Here is an 18,447-nt window from a genome sequence, read left to right as displayed (position 1 = left end):
GCACAGGAGGACAGGCCAGCCTTGGCTACTGTCAGTGCTGGGCACTCTCACCCCTGGCCAGATAAACTGGTTAGTTATCTGGAACCTGCCTGCTGGGACCCTTCACTTGCTGTGCTGAGGATGGTGCTGGTGCCAGCTCAGACAATCTTCTCTCCCCTCCCTTGAAATCAGTTTTTTTCTCATCCTGTTCTTCAGAGGAACTGAAGAGAAATTTCCCTTCTTGTTTTTCAGATCTTCTGTTCCCGCTGTTCCTCCCACTCTGCTCCATTACCTCGTTATGGCCAGATGAAGCCTGTCCGTGTTTGCACTCACTGTTACATGTTCCATGTCACTCCTTTCTATAGTGACAGAGCTGGTATCTGACAAATTAAACTACTGCTGTGTCTTCTGGAGTCTTACATGGACTGATATATTTGACCTAAGCCAAGAATTAACTTGAAAGAGGGACCCAGTGAGGGCACGTAGGCTTTGACATCCATTATTATAAATTTTGTACAGACAGTTTTTATTGCATTTTACTAAGCTGCTAAAGGGAACTACGAGGCGTCTGTAGCTCTAAGGCTACAGTACAGTCTTCCATAAATTTATAACATTAATGTTACGATGCCATATGCAGAACAAATGCACTGTGTGGAAGGAAATAGGGCTCAGAGAATTGAACAGGCATTGCTGCTTATCTTACATGCTAGGAACAGAGTAGCCAGTTAATTAGTCCATCCCCAGTGGATCTGTCCCAAAGCTCAGACACTCCTGTGCCCTCTGGAATCCCAGCATGGCTGTGGGCATCAGCACTCTCCCACCTGCTGCCATTTAACTTCCCCATGTCTAGATTTTTGCTACCTATGCTAGGACTAATAAAAGCAAATCTATTTCAGATTTGTATTCAATATTTAGAAAGGCAAAATTTTCAGTGACTCCCACAGGAAGCCCTGAAGGCCCTAAAACAGTATATTTTTGTTGCCTCTTATTTAGCAAGCAGAGCAATAACTCCAAATTGTCTTCTAAAAATTTTTCCAACTTCCAATTCCATAGTTTGGAGTTTTGGAAGTATTTATAATCTGATTAATTTATGCTAAATTTTGTTAATAAAAGTCTGACACAGAAGTTTGGTTTCTATATCAGCATTTAAAACTTAACAAACTTCAGAGGAAGTGGTTACCAAATAAATTAATTCATATTAAAATAGATATTTTTGAGAGTTTGGCAGCAAAATTTAGTAGACAAGACAAATTATTTCTCCCATACTGAGGTTTTTTAAAAGGCAAATATGTAATGAGATATCCAAAAGGTCTTACAGAATGGTCAGCCAGAGAAGGGTACTTGTTGTCCACATTTGGCAGAGTAACCATGTAAAATAGTGCATACTGGTACTTCACTCATGCTAACAACTCAGAAGACATTTGTATTTATTTGAAACACCAGGGAATAATTGTTATCTCCACTCAGAGAGGAAAGAAATGAGACTCACACAGATTCATGCTATGATCTTGCACGAACTATTTGCAGCAAGAGCTCCCTGAGCACTGAGGTTTCAAAGGCATTTGGGCCTGCTTTGAGTTGGCCACATGAAAAGCAAGGCAGTGTGTGCTGTGGTTACAGAGGAAACGAGATCAAGAGCTCTTTGCTGTGCCCCCTTTCCTGACTCGTGGCACTACACACTGTGTTTCAAAGTGAGAAATACCAAAATGGGTGAGGAAGTTGTTTGCGGTATCACGCCTGAGAAAGGTCATCACTCAAACTGAAAAGGCAAAACTGGCCAGTGTTCATTTTTTTAAAAATTTTATTTATTTTTTTGGGGACATCCCCTTTGCTCAGTGGTTTACTGTTCAGTGTTAATGAGCCATATAAGGGTGCTGCAGTTTGGCACTACTGTCATTTTGATTCAGATGAAACAGCTTCACTTAGTTGATATGTAATGCACAAGCCTTATGATGCTGTTTGTAGACAATGTCAGCTCTGATGTGTTATCCTCACTTATTTATATTTTTTATTGTTAGTACATCCCTGAAATCCTTCTCATGAAACTCTTGGGTTGGAGTGTCTGCATTCACCAGAGTTTGGAAAGGCATGGGGTTGGGTGATTGGTGGGAGATGGGTAATGTGGTGCAAGCAATGATACTTATTCAGGCTTAAATCTCAGGCTTCACATTGCAATGATTATTGCAGTTTTATTTTTAGGAAAAAAAAACCAGAAAAACACACAAGAAATTTAATGCTTCTTTTATAGGATAAAAAATTGCAACAAACTTCAATTGTGAAATAAATATGCACAAAAAGTTGCTTCTGTGGAAAAAATCTTATTTAATGCACTGAATATTTATTTAAGCTTGTTTTTATTTTGTAAATGCTGTAATTCAGAATCATTTCCATAAATATGATATTTAAAGATCTCAGACACTATAGTTTCTTATGTAAATACAGACTCCTATTTCTCTTACTGAAAAGCACAATGACTATATCAATACTAATATACATTTGCCTCAAGAAAGACTTTCATCTTGTAATCTCTTCAGATAATTAAAGTGTCAGGACTTTCTACTTCCATGTGCTGGATTGCTCTTTCATTTTGGGGTCTGTTTACATGGAGTGACAGCTGCCATCCTGTCAAACAAACTGGCCTTAACTCTTTCTCACTTTGCAAATAACGTGAAAGAAATTAGTTTCAATTTGAAGATGGAAGTCACCCATACTGTGAAGGGGTGGTAAATCAAAGCTGGAATACCAGCCTGTCACTTAGCATTGCCTCGTGCTATCTCTTGCCACCAGCTGAAAATCTCCCTTCCCAAAATATCTTGTGTCAATGGCCACTTCAGTCATCAGGCATGTTTGATCTGCCTGTGTCACATCTGAATAATCTTTCCTGTGGGGGATACAAATCTGCAATGAAAACAGTGCTCCTTGGATCTCTGTGCACAGTTATCCTTGGGAAATGTAAATGCCCAGTGCTGCTTTGTTCTGCCCCCTGTATGAGATACAGCTGTTAAAGGTTTTATGAGAATTAATTTTCTTTTCCAGAGGACCTAATGCTGCATGGCTCTGGGATGCCATGTCACTGAACAGAAAACGTGTTACAGCTCCATTACACTGGGGTCTTGGCTTCAGTGGTGCAACAATGGGGAAACTTGATGAGAAACCTGCACACAAATGTAAGATTGTATTTGAATTAACATGCATAATGTTTATGGGCAAATAATGCTGCCTTCAGGTGTATGAATAAGTGAACAGTAGAAATTGATCCTAAAGGGACTTTTTAATCAAAAAGGGGATTTCTCCAGAATACAATATGTTTCACAGCAGTTTTCCTGTTGGGGATATCACAATGGGAGTGAAGAGGATAATAAGGTAAGAGCAGCATTGCCAAAGACAGCAATAATTCACCTGGTGCTGGACTCTTCTGTATGGCAGTTCCCTTCTGAATCACGCCTGTTTCCAGGGGGAAAAAAGTAATTACAGTAAACTCTGGAGTGATCCTTTCTGGGTCTGTACAAATTGTACAGCGTTTCCAGGTCTCTCTGGGTTTGTAAAAGCAGGTGGATATCAAGGCTTCATCTGCAGTGAAAGGAACTTCAGTAAAATACCTCTGCTTCCAGGGAATACCCCTGTCCAGAACATTCAAACAGACTGAAAAGCTGTCACAGAGCATGTCAGGTATGTAAGAGGGGAACCTGGATGGAAGTGATGGGTGAGGAGTGACCTCTGTGTGCGTTGTCTGAGCTGAAAGGAAGGAGGAGGGAACAGGCTGTGTGTGGGGAGCTGGGAAAGGGGGGCTGTGGGAAAGCCTCAAACACAGCCCCATCCCAGCCCTGCCTGGAGCTGGAGGAGCCAGGAGCCAGCTCTCAGAGCCTCGCTGAGCTCTCAGTGCCTGCAAAGTCAAAACTGCTGGGGCTGCGCTGCCGTTTCCGTGGCAACCCCGATAGCATCTCCCTGCCAGTGCCAGGACTGCAGCACTCTGCTCCTGCACATGCAGGATGGAGACTCCTGCTTTCTGCTTCCTCACTGGGACTGTGATGGCTCAAATGTCTTCATTTGGAGCCAAGGTTTGTGCTGCAGTCAAGAGCTTACTGTGAACTCTATTTTCTAATGACAGCATTTCACTGAATTATGCTTTATGTTGCTTGTCTGGAACAAATCATCTCTGTAGGTGTCCTTTTGACTTCTTTTGGGGGGATTTAGCTCTTTTTCCTTCTCTCATCCTTTACCTCACCCCATCACTCAGCTTTCAGTTTCTGCTGTGTATAAACTAGACTTACTCTGTGGCCTCCATGAATATCTTACGCATAGTGAAATATTAAGACGACTCAAAGAGCTTTCATCTTTATTGTTTCCTGATCTTACCCTTCAAGTTCCCAGGCACAGGCTTGTTTCAAACCACTTGGTATCCTTGTACCTGCTGTAGCATCCTGCCTGAGATGCCACCTTGGTTCCTGCACCAAGGTGTTTAAAGTTCTGCAGGATTCCTTTACTTTGTGGTGGAGAAAGGATAGATCCTAATTCTCAGGTTTTAATAGCTGTTAGTAAATTATAGATGATGCCATTTGGCTTCTTTTTCATTTGCTCTTAAACCAGAAAATAGTAAAATAATAGGCCAGAAGGATGAAGAGGAGAAGACTTGTTAAAGCAGCTCTGGAAGTGTGAAGATGATGTTTTAATGAAGTAATTGGTCTCTTTGAAAACAAGCTGTAACTGCATGTGCTAGGAATGCTGGGGCTCATGCATAAAACAAACTGGGCAATTAGTCTTTCATGAACTCATTTCATTTCTTGTTTTCACTAAACATGAAGGTTCTGAAGTGTAAAGAGTGATTTTCCCTCATGTTTCACTCTAAGGTAGGAAGCTGATTTTTCTTCTCAGTTTTTCTCTGCAAACAACCAGCAGCCTTTTAGGGCTCTGACTGAACTTGTCTGCAAAAGGGAAAATCCTGTGTCCAAAGCATCCAATAGTGGGGCCCTGTCAGCCTCCCACCCCTGGGGAGCAGTGAGAGGTGCCTGTGGTCACACTCACGAGTGACTGCAGAGGGGTGCTGCTCATGTCCAGCTGTGAGTGCTGCTCCTGCTCTTCCTCAGGAAAACAAGGTGTCTGACACAGCCCAGGGTGTGAGGGACCACTGGCCTGGGAATGGCAGAGCCAGCAAGCACTGAGCTGTAACTACCTCACATAATACAGAGATTTTATTTTCTGAAAATAACCCCAGGCCAGGCACTCACACCACTTAAGCAAGCACTTAAACTCATGTCTTACTCTAGAAAATCTTACTTATGTATTTCTGCACTTTTACATAGTTCTTCGCAGGGCAATAAAATGTTGGTGTTACTGCCATGACTTTTTTATTCACTGAGTTAAAAAATTACATAAAACAGCAGCAGGGAGGGTGCTTGAGGTGACTGCTTTCCACATAATATTTCAGCAATGGCCAGCTTTCAGGTTTTTAGCTAGAATTAGGCTGTGGTTCCAATGGGCATGTCAGTACAGTTGAAGATCATGGTAAGAGCTAGTCCTGAACGGCATTTCTATGGGTGACCTCTCTGCTGATGTCCTGTAAAACGTGTTAAAAATACCTGTCTTTCATAAGAGGTGTGTCTGAAAATGATGTGCAAGTGCCTCAGCCTTTTTGGACAACTTGAAGAAAGTTGTCCCTCAGCATTCCAGGGCTGGGCCAATGGCTCTGCATGGATTGTCCCAGTCAGATTCTTGGTCATGGGAAGGCACCTGTCAGGTGTGTGAACAGCACTGAGATTGTCCTGGCTTTATCACCAAAGGACCTGTACCATGCCATCTTCCTCTCTGTTTGGGGAGCCTCTGAGATCAAATTTTGAGGCACTTGATAATTTTTTTTTTCTGGTCAGGATCATTTGTGATTACTGCTTCACTAGCAGCTTTTCTGTTTATTATGCAGCAGTAAAGCCTGCTGGTTTTGTGTTGTTTTGGTTTTTTAAATTGATTTCACTTCCTTTGGCTTATCTGCAGAAAGCTGGAGATTAATAATTGAAGATATAAACAGAAAAATAATTACTTCAAGTTCATAAATATATTTAGAAGAAATGACTCCATGATTCTCTCAAGTATTAGGAAATTATACAGTAAAAACTGAACCCCAAGTAGTCCAAAAGTCCTGGGTCTCCATCACTGAACCATCTGCTTTTGTCTAGGAGGACTTGTAGCTGCTGGAAAGCTACAAGTTTTGGGGACCAAAACTTACAGGTTTGAGCCAGTGATTGTAACTTCTTTGTCTAGAAATAACTATTCCTTAATTTAAAAAAAAAATGAAGAAAATTGCTATACTTCCCATGTAAAGAACCTCTGTTCAAAGAAGAAAATTCCACTTGGTCCAAGTGTCTTGGGACAAAATATAAAGCTACCACTAATGAATTCAGTGACCTCTCATTGTCATGTCTTTTAGAGTTTCTTTCAGGACAGAACATCAGCCTTGCTTGGAGAACAAAGCAGGAAAACCTTGCCCACCTGCACACCTGACAACTGTTCTTCTCTGTCATGTTTGTTCCTCACATTCTGCTTTCTGCCCTGTCTCTTGCTTTTTTCTCTTTAAAGGAATGATATTGGAGTTAGACTCTAAACTGAGTCTCAGGGAAAATGTTTCCATATTTCTTTCCTGTAGGGAGTGTTTGAAATATGGCTGTGTCTAGTGTCTGTCTCAAAACGTGCTTTGTGAAAACCTGAGGATGCAGACTTGCATCCAGATGCTGCCTCCATGCAACTTTTGACTTACACTGGAACAAGAACAAAGTAAAGACTCCAAAGTAAAGCAGCAGTAAAGAATCCAAAATTCAGGCTGGTGTAAAGTGTGAAAGCTTAAGGGTATCTTGAGTGCTTAGTGAAAATCCCCAACACAAGTGCCAGCCTCTGCCACAGGTGCTGCAGCCCTGAGCTGGAGACCTGGGACCTGTCCAGGCTGGAGGGAGAAAGAAGCCAAGGAGCTGACAGCCCAAGGGACACTGCCCAAAGGTCTTTTTTCACAGGCTGTTTTGCTAACAGCAGGTCCCAAGAGAAATGCAAGATTTTGTTTTAGCTACTGCATTGAGGGTATTTTCAGTGAGCTTGGAGAAAAACCCATTGGGAGTGCTACTTGCCTATTCCCACCCAGTGTTAAAGAAACACTGTTCCTTGGCAGGTGGAGGGGACAGAGAGGCTGCTGTCTTTTTGCTTGTTGATTATATTTTTACATGTATTTTCTGCTTGCTTGCTGCAGTAAGAAATGAAAAAAAGTGTTCACTTCTTGAAAATCTCAAATTCCCATTCCTGCAACAAATAATTCTCATAGTGTGTTCTAATTGCAGAGTGCAAATAACTACCAATCATTAAATAATATTAGGTTGTTTTTAAACAGAAAAATCATTAACCTCAAATCAAGCAATTAAGAAAGCACAAACAGCTCAGAAGCTGCTGAGAACACCAGCTCCATGTGATAAAACCCTCTGCCCCATGTGCTCCTCCTGGAGCCTTTCCAGTGCCTTCCCAAGGTTCAGATGTTGTCACAGCATTTGCTGCCAGAGGAAGGCTGTTCTTGCCAAATTGTATCTTCTTGGCTGCTCTGGGCTCTTGTGCTGCTGGTGTTCAGCTCCATCAGCCTCTGCAGGGTTTGCATTTATTTGTGGTATTTATAAAATGGATAAAGCACCTGGCACAAAGGAGGATGGAACTGAATGGGGGAAGGTGTTGAGCAAGAGTCCTGCTAAAAATGTTCCTGGTGTGTTTTGCTGTGAGGGAAAAGCCATGAGAGTGACCAAGGGCTTGGAAACGTTCAGAGTTGCAATCTATTGAATGTTTCAGAGGTAGGGTTGCAGACACCCTCAGTAAATGCCTACACTGGATGCACAGGTCTGGGAGGCCACGCTCCTCCTGGCAGGGTCTAATGGAAACCAGTGGCCAGAAGTTGAGTCAACTTGAACAAACACAGGTGAGAACAAAGAGTTTAAATCTCCTGTACATAACCAGCTATTGAACAGTGAACTGATTGTTGTGGTGAACTCTATACCTATGAGCATAAGTATTTTTAACAACATCAGGTGCTTCTTACAGGCACAATGGTGCAGCCACCCATGTTGGGCCTAAGGCAGAAATAAGCACCCAGTGGGGCTATCCTATGACAGAGGTCAGGGTCCTGGTGGTCTCAGATTATAAATTGGGGCAGGAGGTTACCAAGAGGAGGGATTTCTCTGTGGGCTGATGTACAGGAGGGTGCAGTGGCACAGGCAAAGCCACCCAGTGCTCTCCATCTTTCTGTTTCACCCCAGAGCTAATCCTGCACCAGGGCTGGAGTCACACTGTCACTGGGCTCTTAGAAGCAGCAGGAAAAGAAAGGTAACGGATCAAACACAACGTGCTCCCATTTAGGAGCCCAGTATCTAAAGGAGGGGAAGGAAAATCCCTGACCACAGAAACCTCCCAATGTGCAATTCCTAATCAGCTACAGGAGTCACTTCCCAGTTTGCCAAGAACAGTCTCCTGTCCTTGTGAGCTGGCTGTGATTTCCTGCAGTGCTCATTAATACTGGTGTCATGCTGAACACATCTCTCCTGCACAGGCCAGGCTGGCTCTGGGTACCATCAATGTCCTCGTGTGGGAGCTGAGCATGGCTGTGTAGAATCACTGCTTCCACACACCCTGCCTGCAGCTAGAGAAGAAATGATCCTTCTGCTTTGTTTTCCTTCACAAATACTGGACACAGAGCAGCAGGTTTGCCTGAGCAACCAGGCATGGAACCACAGTGGTCTGCCCTGCACAGACCTTACAGTGAGGCACAATAGAAGATGTAAGTAAACTTTTTTTTTTACACAACAGAATTTATTCATATGCTCACCCAGCTGTGAAGGACTGGAGGGGGGAGCCATGTCTTTCTTCTGCCTGAGCATGAGAAGTGTCTTCTGCCTCCCACCACTTCTGCTGAGCCCCTGTCCCAGAGATGCTCAGGATGAAGGGGCTGTTGTGAGCATTTATTTGGGCCTCCCCACAGCAGGGATGTTGTAACATTGTGCCACAGTAGAGTCTGTAGGATTTTGTACAATAACTATTTCCTCAGCTTAACTTTGTACAATGCTCAGTGCTCCTGATCTTCCCCCACCAACCACAGTACCAGCACTGGTTACTGTGCCCTCACACTGCTGCAGGGATGTTATCTCCACCCTACAGAAGAGCTTATTAAAATACTTGGGAACACAAGATCAGCTCATCCTGTCCTGCTATCTCAAGCATCCATGAATAATCCCTTTCATAAATCACTTGTATCTCATCACAGAGGTAACTGCAGTTCTTTTTACTGTGCTCAGAGCTTAATCTTCTCAGTAGACCAAGGGTTTTAGAGATGCTGAAGTCTCCAGACACTGATGTTTTAGTGGTCCTTTGAAGCTTAACCTTGGATCTCAGAGTCAGTTATCCCTGTTCCTCCCACATGCCAGGGGACCTTTTACTCCCTTCCTGTCACCTGGAGCCTTACTTAGAGATGTGTCTGGTGGGAAGAAGAGAGCTTGTAGGAAATGTCTATGCTGCTGTAAAGAAGGGTGTTGTGCCATCTAAACTGAGGATGGCTCTGGGCTTCAGCTTGAAAACCACAGCTTCTCCTGATCCTCTGAAAGTGATCAGTACCCTGTAGGTTCCCTTTCCCTTTGGTAGTCTGCTCTTGTCTAGAAGCAGTCTCTGGCCTTCATTTTGCTTGTTAAAACCTGCTGGATGCATCAAGCCCAGGTGCCTTAAGGTGGACCTTAAAAGGCTAAACTCTGCTCTCACATCCATTACTCCCACTTGGGCTTACAGCTCCATCTCAGCAGGTGTTTGTAACTCTGTGGGGCAGCTCAGCTCAGGAGGGTGCTGAGTGCTGGCTCACTGGTGTGTGTCAGCACACCTGAAATAGTGTGGGGTATCTAAAATCTGCTTCCAGGGACTGTCTGGGCAGCAGAGTCACTGTGCCAGGCTGGGGGGTGTGGGCCATGCCTGCAGTCTGCAGCACAGTGTTTGTGTCTTGGTATCAGTCTCTCCTTTTGGTAAATGCAGCAGAGATTGATGGATTTGTTTTGCTTAGGTGGTAATGAAGCAGTTAATTGCACTCAGTAATGGCTGTCTCTGCCCAGCTGCTCAGGGAATGTCTTAGAGGTTTGCCCCACGGATCCTGGGCTGTGTAAGCACATCCAAGCCATCACCCAAATCCCTGGCCGCTCAGCTTTCCCAGCTCCCTTGTTGATTGTTTTGCTCTTTCCAAACACATATTTTATCTGCTCGTTTCAGCAGCCCTCTGTGCTCAATGTTGTGTGCAGCGGCTGGCAGCAGCAGCAGCGGTGCCGGCGTGGGCTCCTCTGGCACAGCACCCGCGGGAGCAGAGCTTGTGCTGCTGCCCAGCCAGCGCATCCCGGCCGTGCTGGGCCATCCCACCGCGGCCCGAGCTGTCCCCGGCTGTGCGGAGCCTCTGCTCTGCCGTCCCTGATCTGCACAAGCCCTTCCAAGTCATCAATGTGCTGAAATTTCCCTTCTCTCCCGCCTTCACCGACAGTCCCCTGTACCCCTCCTCTGAGGGAGCGCGAACTGCTGCTCCTGCATTACATCCGTTGCATCCAGCAGCTACAAGGTTGGGTTATTTTTCTTCACTGGGACTTTTAAGTATTTTTAAGGCCCACCCTAGCATCCTGAAGTCACCTTGCACCAAAACAAACGTCTCATATTTAAAATGCAGCAAAGCTGTTCTTTCCAGTTCTTCTTGACCATTAACAATTTTCCACCTCTGCTGTCCGAGCCGCGCGGGACACAGAGCAGGCAGCGCTTTCACAGCCAGGCTGCTCTGCTGCTGTCACAGCACCGGGCTCGGCCCGTGCCCGGTCATTGGACTTTTAGGTCAAGCGCTTGAGCTGCCTGGAAGCCGATTGTGTTTGAGGGGGTGAGTACCGAGTCCTTCCATCCTCTGCTCTGCTGTCACGCAGGAGCGTTAAAGCCAACGCAGAGCACAATATTTGGGTCAAATGTAAGCGGTTCAAGTGCTGGCACAGCGGCAAGGATCACGCTGTCCTCCGGGGACCCTGTCCCCAGAGGGTGCTGGCAGCTGGCACCCGGTGTTGGGGTCGGGCACCAGCGCCTCGGAGCCTCCGATCCCCCGGGATGGCACCGAGGGAGGCCCCAGCGCTCCTGCCTCAAGTGAGGAATAAGATGGTCAATGCTCCGTGAGCCCACAGGAGACCGCGATCTGCAGCGTGAAGCCGCCGAGCCTCGCGGGGAGCGAGCAACTCTCCCGGCTGGGGCAAGAGCAGTCATTCGTGTTTTCGTGCCGAAGCTCTCCGGACAGAAGGCAGCGGCGCTTGTCCCCTGTGCCAGGCACAGCTCCCGGAGCGGATGGTTTGTTCCCGGGGCGGATGGATGGTTTGTCCCTGGCCTGTGGGCCGGGGCGGCGGGCGCGGCGCAGTCTCGGTGTGACCCCGTGCGGCCGCCGGGCGCAGTGCGGGCCCGGCAGCGCGGCCTGTGGGGCCCGGGGGCGGCCAGGGGGCACGGGCCCGGAACCCTGCGGCCCCGTTAATCGCCAGCCCCACTTAAAAACAACAACAACACCCCCCCAAACAAACAAACACGAACGCAGCTGGCTCGGTGCCGGACTGCCAGTGCTGACAGAGCTCATCCCTCGCCTGAATCCCCTCAAAGCCCCTCAGCCCGGACACTCCACCGCCGGGGCTCCAGTGATGTTTGCCAATTAAGATGGAAATGCCAGCAAGCCCCTTAAGTAGCCAGGTCTCCAGATTCCCTTGGAATTGCAGCCGGATATGTGAGGCCGTTTTAGTCTTTTCCTATTCTCAAGCTGTCTGGAAATGGAAATGGGCAGTTGGGGTTGTGCAGGCAGGACTGGGTGCCCAAAGCAGCTGCTTTTCAGTTTCCATGGCCTGGCTATGCCCTGTGTCTGGCTGCCTCAGCCCTTTGCTGGCTCTGTAAGGACAAGGGCAGGAGCTTTGCAATTCACCATCTCAGAGGTGACAACTGTGCCCACATTGGCTGGTGTGGGAGTCTGCTGGAGACTTTGGGCTGAAAAATCCACTTGGCCACTGGAAAGACGAGGGCAGTTTGTGAACACTTACAGCAGCACATCCAAAGCAAGTTTCGGAATCATGTGGAGCAGAACAGCCTGGGCTGGTGTTGCTCCTGCAGTGCTGTGACAGCTGAGAACAGAAACCAGCTCTGAATGATTTGCAGTTTAGTCCTCTGATTTAGAGTCTGGAGAGTGCAAGAGTGTGTCTGCTGTGCTGTCCTTGCCAAAGCTCTGTTTAATGTCCTGTCCTGGGATGGGAAGCAGGAAGGAGCTCTGCTTTTCTGCTGCTCTGTCACAAATCATTGGTCTAGGGCTGTTTTTCCTTACAGTTTTCCACTTGTTTCTCTTCCTGCACTTGTCAGGGGTCTGCCCCATGGTTTTTGGCTCATAGGCTCAGGGAGCAATAGGGCAAGAGATTCCTCTTGGAGGGCATCCCCAGCCCAGGGAGGAGCAGTAGCCCTGCAGAACCGGTCATCCCTGTGTGTGATACTTGTGATCATCTTTGCACGGCTTCTACTGAAACTCAGCATGACATTTTACATCCACTCCATGAAAAGATCACTTCATGGCTGGGTGATACCAGGAGAAACAGGCAGGATGAAACTTCTCGGAAGAATGACATTTCAAGGCCTCCCAAGACTTGTTTGTTAATTTATGCTGACAAGTATTTACAAAAATTTCCATGCATCCAGCCCAGAAGGTCCTGCTGTTTCTGAATGTGCCATACGGCGCAGTGCTCAGCTTCTGCTCCAGAAGCATCTGTGCCACTGGGCACGGCACGTGGGACCAGGGCGCTGACCATGAAAACCTGGTGAGCAGCTGACATGGCAGAGTGGGGCCAGGCTGCCCTGCAGGGCTCCTGCACGCCACTGATTAAATGCCTCAGCTCTTCCTTCCCCTTCACTTGGAAATCTCACTGTTAACTTGACTTAAAGCCTCCCTGTGGGTTTGCAAACTTGGAGAAGAAATTTTTTTTCTATGAGATGAGTTCTCCTTGCCAAGAAGGTTTTAATAACTCACCATGAAATTTATAGAATTTAAATTTAAACCACACGTGGGAAAGTGGAGCTGTAACAGTTTAATCCAATTTAACCTTGAGCAATCCGTTCCAGAGCGCCCAGGCAGACAGTTCACGCCACAAGCAAAATTCCTCTGCAGGGTGGCAGACAGCAGCTCTCCCTTCATGTGAGTGTCCTTTCCAAAGCACAGAGGACCAGACTGGGCCATCTATGTCCCTGTTTCATTCTCCTGCAAGTCTCTCCTTGGAAACAGCAGGAATCTGATGCAGCTTGGAGCTGGGCACCCCTAGGCAGAAGCTAAGTCTTGTTCTAGCCAACATGTTTTCCTTCCTATGCTGAAGAATATCCTTTTCATGCCACCTCCTTTTTGTGTCCCATCACAAGAAGAAGGCACATTTCACGGGTGACCATCTTGCATCTGGTTGGGGAAGCAATCTGCTGGGAGTTTTCTTGGTACTTTCCAAGGAGAGGAGGTGGGAAAATTTCATTGCCAAGCAGCTAGATGATGAAAAGTTTTATTTCCACTGATCTGCTTTGTCTTTTGTAGCAAAGTCCGTTTTATATCACCACTGTTCTAGTGTGGAGACCTAAAAGACCAAACGTACATTCCTAGCAGAAATCAGATATAAGATTGGCAAAAGCCTGTTGAGTGGGGATGTAAAATGCCCAAGCCCTGGGAGGATGTTGTGACTGCATTCAGAGGCTTAAACCTGGAAGGGCTCTCCCATGGTGTCCAGCTAAGGTTAGGAAATTCAACAGGGAGCAGCTGAAGGTGCCTTTATGTATCATATGCACCCACAGGAGTTGTGGCTGTTCTAGTAACAAGAACTGTACTGATTAACTCTCTGTTGTAGTGCATAGCAGGACTGTGCCTGTCAGAAATGGGCAGACATGATGATTTTCTGGGGTGGCCAGGTGGAAACCAGAAATCCAGGCTAGAACTGTCATGGTTGACCTAAAGCTTCTAAGAACCATGACATGAATGGCAACGCTGTTTCTGATCCAGCTGTGTTTGCTGTGTTTCTGAACAACTACCTTTGGTGCTGCCCTTCTTGGTGGTATCTCAGCCAAAAAAAGGTAGCAGCAAATTCTACTTTTCAGACCTTTTTTTTCCCTGGGCTTGTGCTTTTAACAGAAGGTCATCCAATAATTTGCTTTGGTGAGATTTTCTTGTTTGTTCTGTTTCTGGAGAGAGGGATACTCATCAGATAAATATTTTTTATAGGCATTAGATATGATGTGGTGAGACCAGAAATGAGTTTCATGCCATGTTCCCAGCCGGGTAGTTTCTCAGGGAGGTTGGCTCCTGTGCAGCTCAAGCTGGAAAGTTTGGGGTGGCAGAAAAAGGAAATATTTCCGAAACTGGTATACTGGAAACAGGGATACCAGGCTGACTCACCAAGGCGGAGGTTTCCAGAATGACTAATGACTGAGCAGGCATTGATTTTTGCCTGTCTAATGGGACACATCTTACAAAGTTTCCAGTTTCCAGACTGGGTGGGGTGCTTGCCCTTTGAAAATCAGATCCGTGTATTGTGTATCGGGTTGACTGTACCAAAAAAGAAACCACAACCTTGAGACCAGGTAAGTGTGTCCATGGTAGGCTCCAGGCTGCCAACAGCAAGGCACCGAGGCAGATACTAAAGTTGTCCTCATGTGCTCCCATGCTTCACTGCTGGCATGAGCAGGGCCTCAATTAGACACTAGACTCCCCAAAGCCTTTTGTTCTCATCTAAAGGGTTAATAGGGTTAATACACTCCCTAAAAGGGAGTTTTCTTCCCTTTTTTCCCTCATCAGGGTAATATTTGTTCTCCTGTTGTCATCTTTCTGCTCTTGATGAGCACATCAAATTCTACATGTGTAGGCCTGGCTGCTCAGTGATGCAAGAAGTCACTCTTGACCAGTAGCTCCACAGGAGACAGGGCAGACCCTGAGGTGATTGTGAGAACTAAAGCTTTGTAACATGAGATGTTATTTCTCATTATGGCTGTGACCCTTTACTCCTGAATCCCCTTCACAGAAGAAATACAGAAGTTAATCAGGCTTACTCTGACACCGAACCCTCCATTGAGCACCCAGATGACAATGGATGGCTTCACACCTGATCCAGGCTGAGGTATTCAACTGCAGGAGTGGGGAAAGCCCAGCTCTGGCTTGTAAATCTGCCAAGCAAATCTACTGCCCTGCACAGTTATATCCCCTAAAGAGCACCCACTTGGTGTGAGGAGACAAGGGTTTGAGTTCTTTTTGGCCTTTCTTGCACTCTGTTTCATTAGACTCTGGAACTGTGGGGCACTATGTGTGTGTGGTCTCCCTGCTCTTTGGTGACAGCACCAGCACAGATTCAGCACTTCATCCCTGCTCCCTGCTGCTTCCAAGGGCACAGCAGGGCTGGGCTGCCATGGACCTGCTCAATGCCCTCCTGGGAGATGTGCCAAAAGGTGGGTGGTATTCCAGCCCTTTCTGGGGATACACGTCCCACTTGTGAGGCCGGTCTGTGGGGCCAGGTGCTGCTCCTGGTTTAACCCTCTCTGGGATAAAGCTGCTTCACTTCCCCCCCACCACCCCCAGGGGCAGCTTTGTGGCTCCAAAACACAGAACTGTCTCCCTGTGGAGAAGAAATGGGAGCTTCTGCTATAGCCCAAGGGAGGGTCTTTCCACTCCTCCTTTGGACTCATGGTTACCCCTGAAACTGGATGTGTGTTCATGGGTGTTTTAAAGCTGATTTTTCCTCTGGGGCAGCAGGGAGAGTTGGGCACAGTCACAGTGGACTGGTGATATCAAAAGCATCCAAGTAGCCTTAGCAAATATGATCATGATCAAACCCAGCAGTGTTTTGTGGTCTGTGCACTGCACCAGCAGCTCATCAAACTCACCTTTTCCTGGGAATAAAAGTCTAGTCTCAGGCAATGAAGGAGCAAGAGAGCATTAGGCTTTTAAGAAGCAGACTTCAGAGACTGCATCCTCAAATTTTCTGCCATTTAACATGTTTCCCTAAGGTTTTACTGCATGTAAATGAAATGATAATTACAATATTTTAATCCAATTAGCTCCCTTCATGATCTGGCAGGTGCAAATTGGAGATGGATCAAACTTCTTCTTTCTGTGGATTATGCCTGGAGCCTCCTTAAAGCTGCCGTCTGGCCCTGTGTGTACACGCGGTACAGCGCGTGTTACAGGGGACTGCAGAGAGCTCTTAAATTATGGATGGAGTATGAATTATTGCTGAAATGCATCACTAAGGCTTCACTCATCGAACATTTCCAGCTCCATGAGAGCAGCATGGGAAAAGCCAAGTATTTGCCTGTGGCATGGGCAAGGTTTTCGTTTGCGTGGATTTAAACAGTGTGTGTCACTGACAGAGTCACAGGTCACCTGGAGTTAACTTAATGCATTCCCCTACATCTTGAAGGAAATATATTTTGCAAGTTCTCATCTGATTAGCATGGATATTACACTGGGATTTCTTGTGAAAATGGGGACAGAGATGAAAAAAAAAAGTATCTTGATGTGTTATTTAAAAAGAGAGAAATTCTTTGAAGGCCAGTGCAGCTGCCCTTTCTCAGGCACATCTCCCAGCTCATGTCAGGGACAGCGTCCCCCCTTCCTCCTTCTTATCAAAACCAAGAGCAGGGAGCCCACCCTCTGCAAGGCAAAGGAGAGGAATGTCTGCAGTGAGCATGGCCTAGGCTGGCAGCAACATCTGGAGGACAGTTTCACAGAGTTTCCCAACACCTGTGGATATGACTAAGCTAAAAATGGTGGGAAACTGCCTCTTAAAAACTCCATTCAGACAGTGTGTTTGAATAACAGTAGGGTTTTTGTCCCATGGCTGTGTCCTGATGTGGCCCTATCACCCCAGGGACCCCAAAAGGCATTGAAAGGATGAGGAATTGCTTGTCAACAACACCCTGTGCAGTTGTTCTGGCAGCATTACATCATTCCAGAAATAAAATGACAACTTTTCTTTGACTTTATTTTATTTTATCTCATTTTTAAATTTTTATTTTATTTTATTTTTTTATTTTATGTTATTTTAGGGAAGTGACTGCATTTGCTGAGAAACAACTGAACCTCCAGATGGGCCAAGTTAAATGACAGAACTGTCCCTTGAACATACTGGGCTGCACTGATTGGGCACCCACTTTTACTGCATGGATGAGATGAAGGATAACTTCTTTATCTTTGGCCTATTTTGGATGGAGAAATATTATTTATTTTCCCATTTATGTTCTGATTTCCCCTTGGAAATGTGCTGCCAGTCTGTGCTGAATGAAAGCTCTTACGGGACAGAAAAATCTTCATTCCTTTTAAAAGAAGGACTCAGTAAATATATATCAGAATAAGGTTTCTTTTGATACTTGCTTTTCAAATCCCTGAGTGCTTCTATACTTCCTTAATCTTCCATCTTCAGAGAGGTGGAAAGGGAATTTAAAACTGCCTTTCCTTTAGCACCAAGCCCCAACTGCAAAGACTGTGCTTGTCAGTGATGGGAGAGGATCCAGACCAGACCCAGGAAGATGCTGGAGCTGAGCTGTGAGGAGCAAGCCACAAATTACATTAAATAATAATTAAAAAGAAAACAAAACAAAAGGCACTGAATGTTTTCAAACAAACTGGAGAAAATTAGTTTTGTGCATTAACAGTTTGTGAACATAAGGGGGTAAAATCCTGCTGGCAGCAGTTTACTCTGCTGTTGGCTGTGTAGATGCTCTGTGGTTCAGTACAGTCCTACTCTTCCTTTCCAGGGCGTGGGGAATGCTGTCACCTTGAGCTGAGAGTGAGATGGGGGAGGCTGTTTGACCTTGTGGTTTGTTGTCCTCCACTTCAGCTGAAGTTCCCTGGTGTCAGACTGACTCCTTCCCTGACCCTCCTCAGATGAGATACAAACTGGGGATGTCAAGAGGCAATTTTGCCTGAGAAGGCCTTTGCTTCTGTGGGAGGAGATGTGGGGGTGAATGTTCAAATAAGATTTGGGTTTGGAGTCCTTAACTGCCTCACAATTTTCATTGGTTTGAGTTCAGCTCTTCATTTCCACATTAATTTTTCAGCATGAAAGCACAGAGCACAGCAAGCAGAAGCCTTGGCAAACTGAGGACACCCAGCCTGGGAGAGAGAGAAAATTTCACATGGTTTAAGAAACCAGAGCCAACAGAAAGTTAAGAGTAAGGCAAGGGGCAGGGGCAACGAAAGGTAAGATTTTCTCTAGGTAAGGCAAGTAAAAGAGATTTGAGACCCTAACCAGTTTGTGAATTCACTTGATGTCTGCCTATAAATTCATGTCCTTAATAATTTATATTGTAAAGTGCAAATGAAACAAGTTTGGGAAAAGGGTTTTTTTTGTTTTATTTTGGTTTTGTGGGTTTTTGGTTGGTTGGTTTGATTTTTCTTTGTTTTTGCTAACATAATAGGGGTCTACC

At 45.9% G+C, this 18,447-nt stretch overlaps 1 protein-coding gene across 4 annotated transcripts in view; it reads left to right on the top strand.

The window, feature by feature from the left end:
- The window catches only part of ZFYVE28 (zinc finger FYVE-type containing 28), a 145,989-nt gene extending 143,445 nt beyond the window's left edge, over positions 1-2,544 (top strand). For all 4 annotated transcript variants that reach the window (XM_071447482.1, XM_071447481.1, XM_071447480.1 and 1 more), the window contains one exon: positions 232-2,544. In XM_071447482.1, the coding sequence (XP_071303583.1) occupies positions 232-363 (132 nt within the window). In that variant the 3' untranslated portion in view covers positions 364-2,544. The remainder of the gene's footprint in view (positions 1-231) is intronic.
- The last annotated feature ends 15,903 nt before the right edge of the window (positions 2,545-18,447 follow it).

This window comes from Agelaius tricolor, unplaced genomic scaffold (assembly GCF_023055355.1).
Source record: "Agelaius tricolor isolate 1412-34295 unplaced genomic scaffold, bAgeTri1.0.p SCAF_24, whole genome shotgun sequence".
In the NCBI taxonomy this organism is placed as follows: domain Eukaryota; kingdom Metazoa; phylum Chordata; class Aves; order Passeriformes; family Icteridae; genus Agelaius; species Agelaius tricolor.
This window is presented reverse-complemented; position numbering and strand designations above follow the sequence as displayed.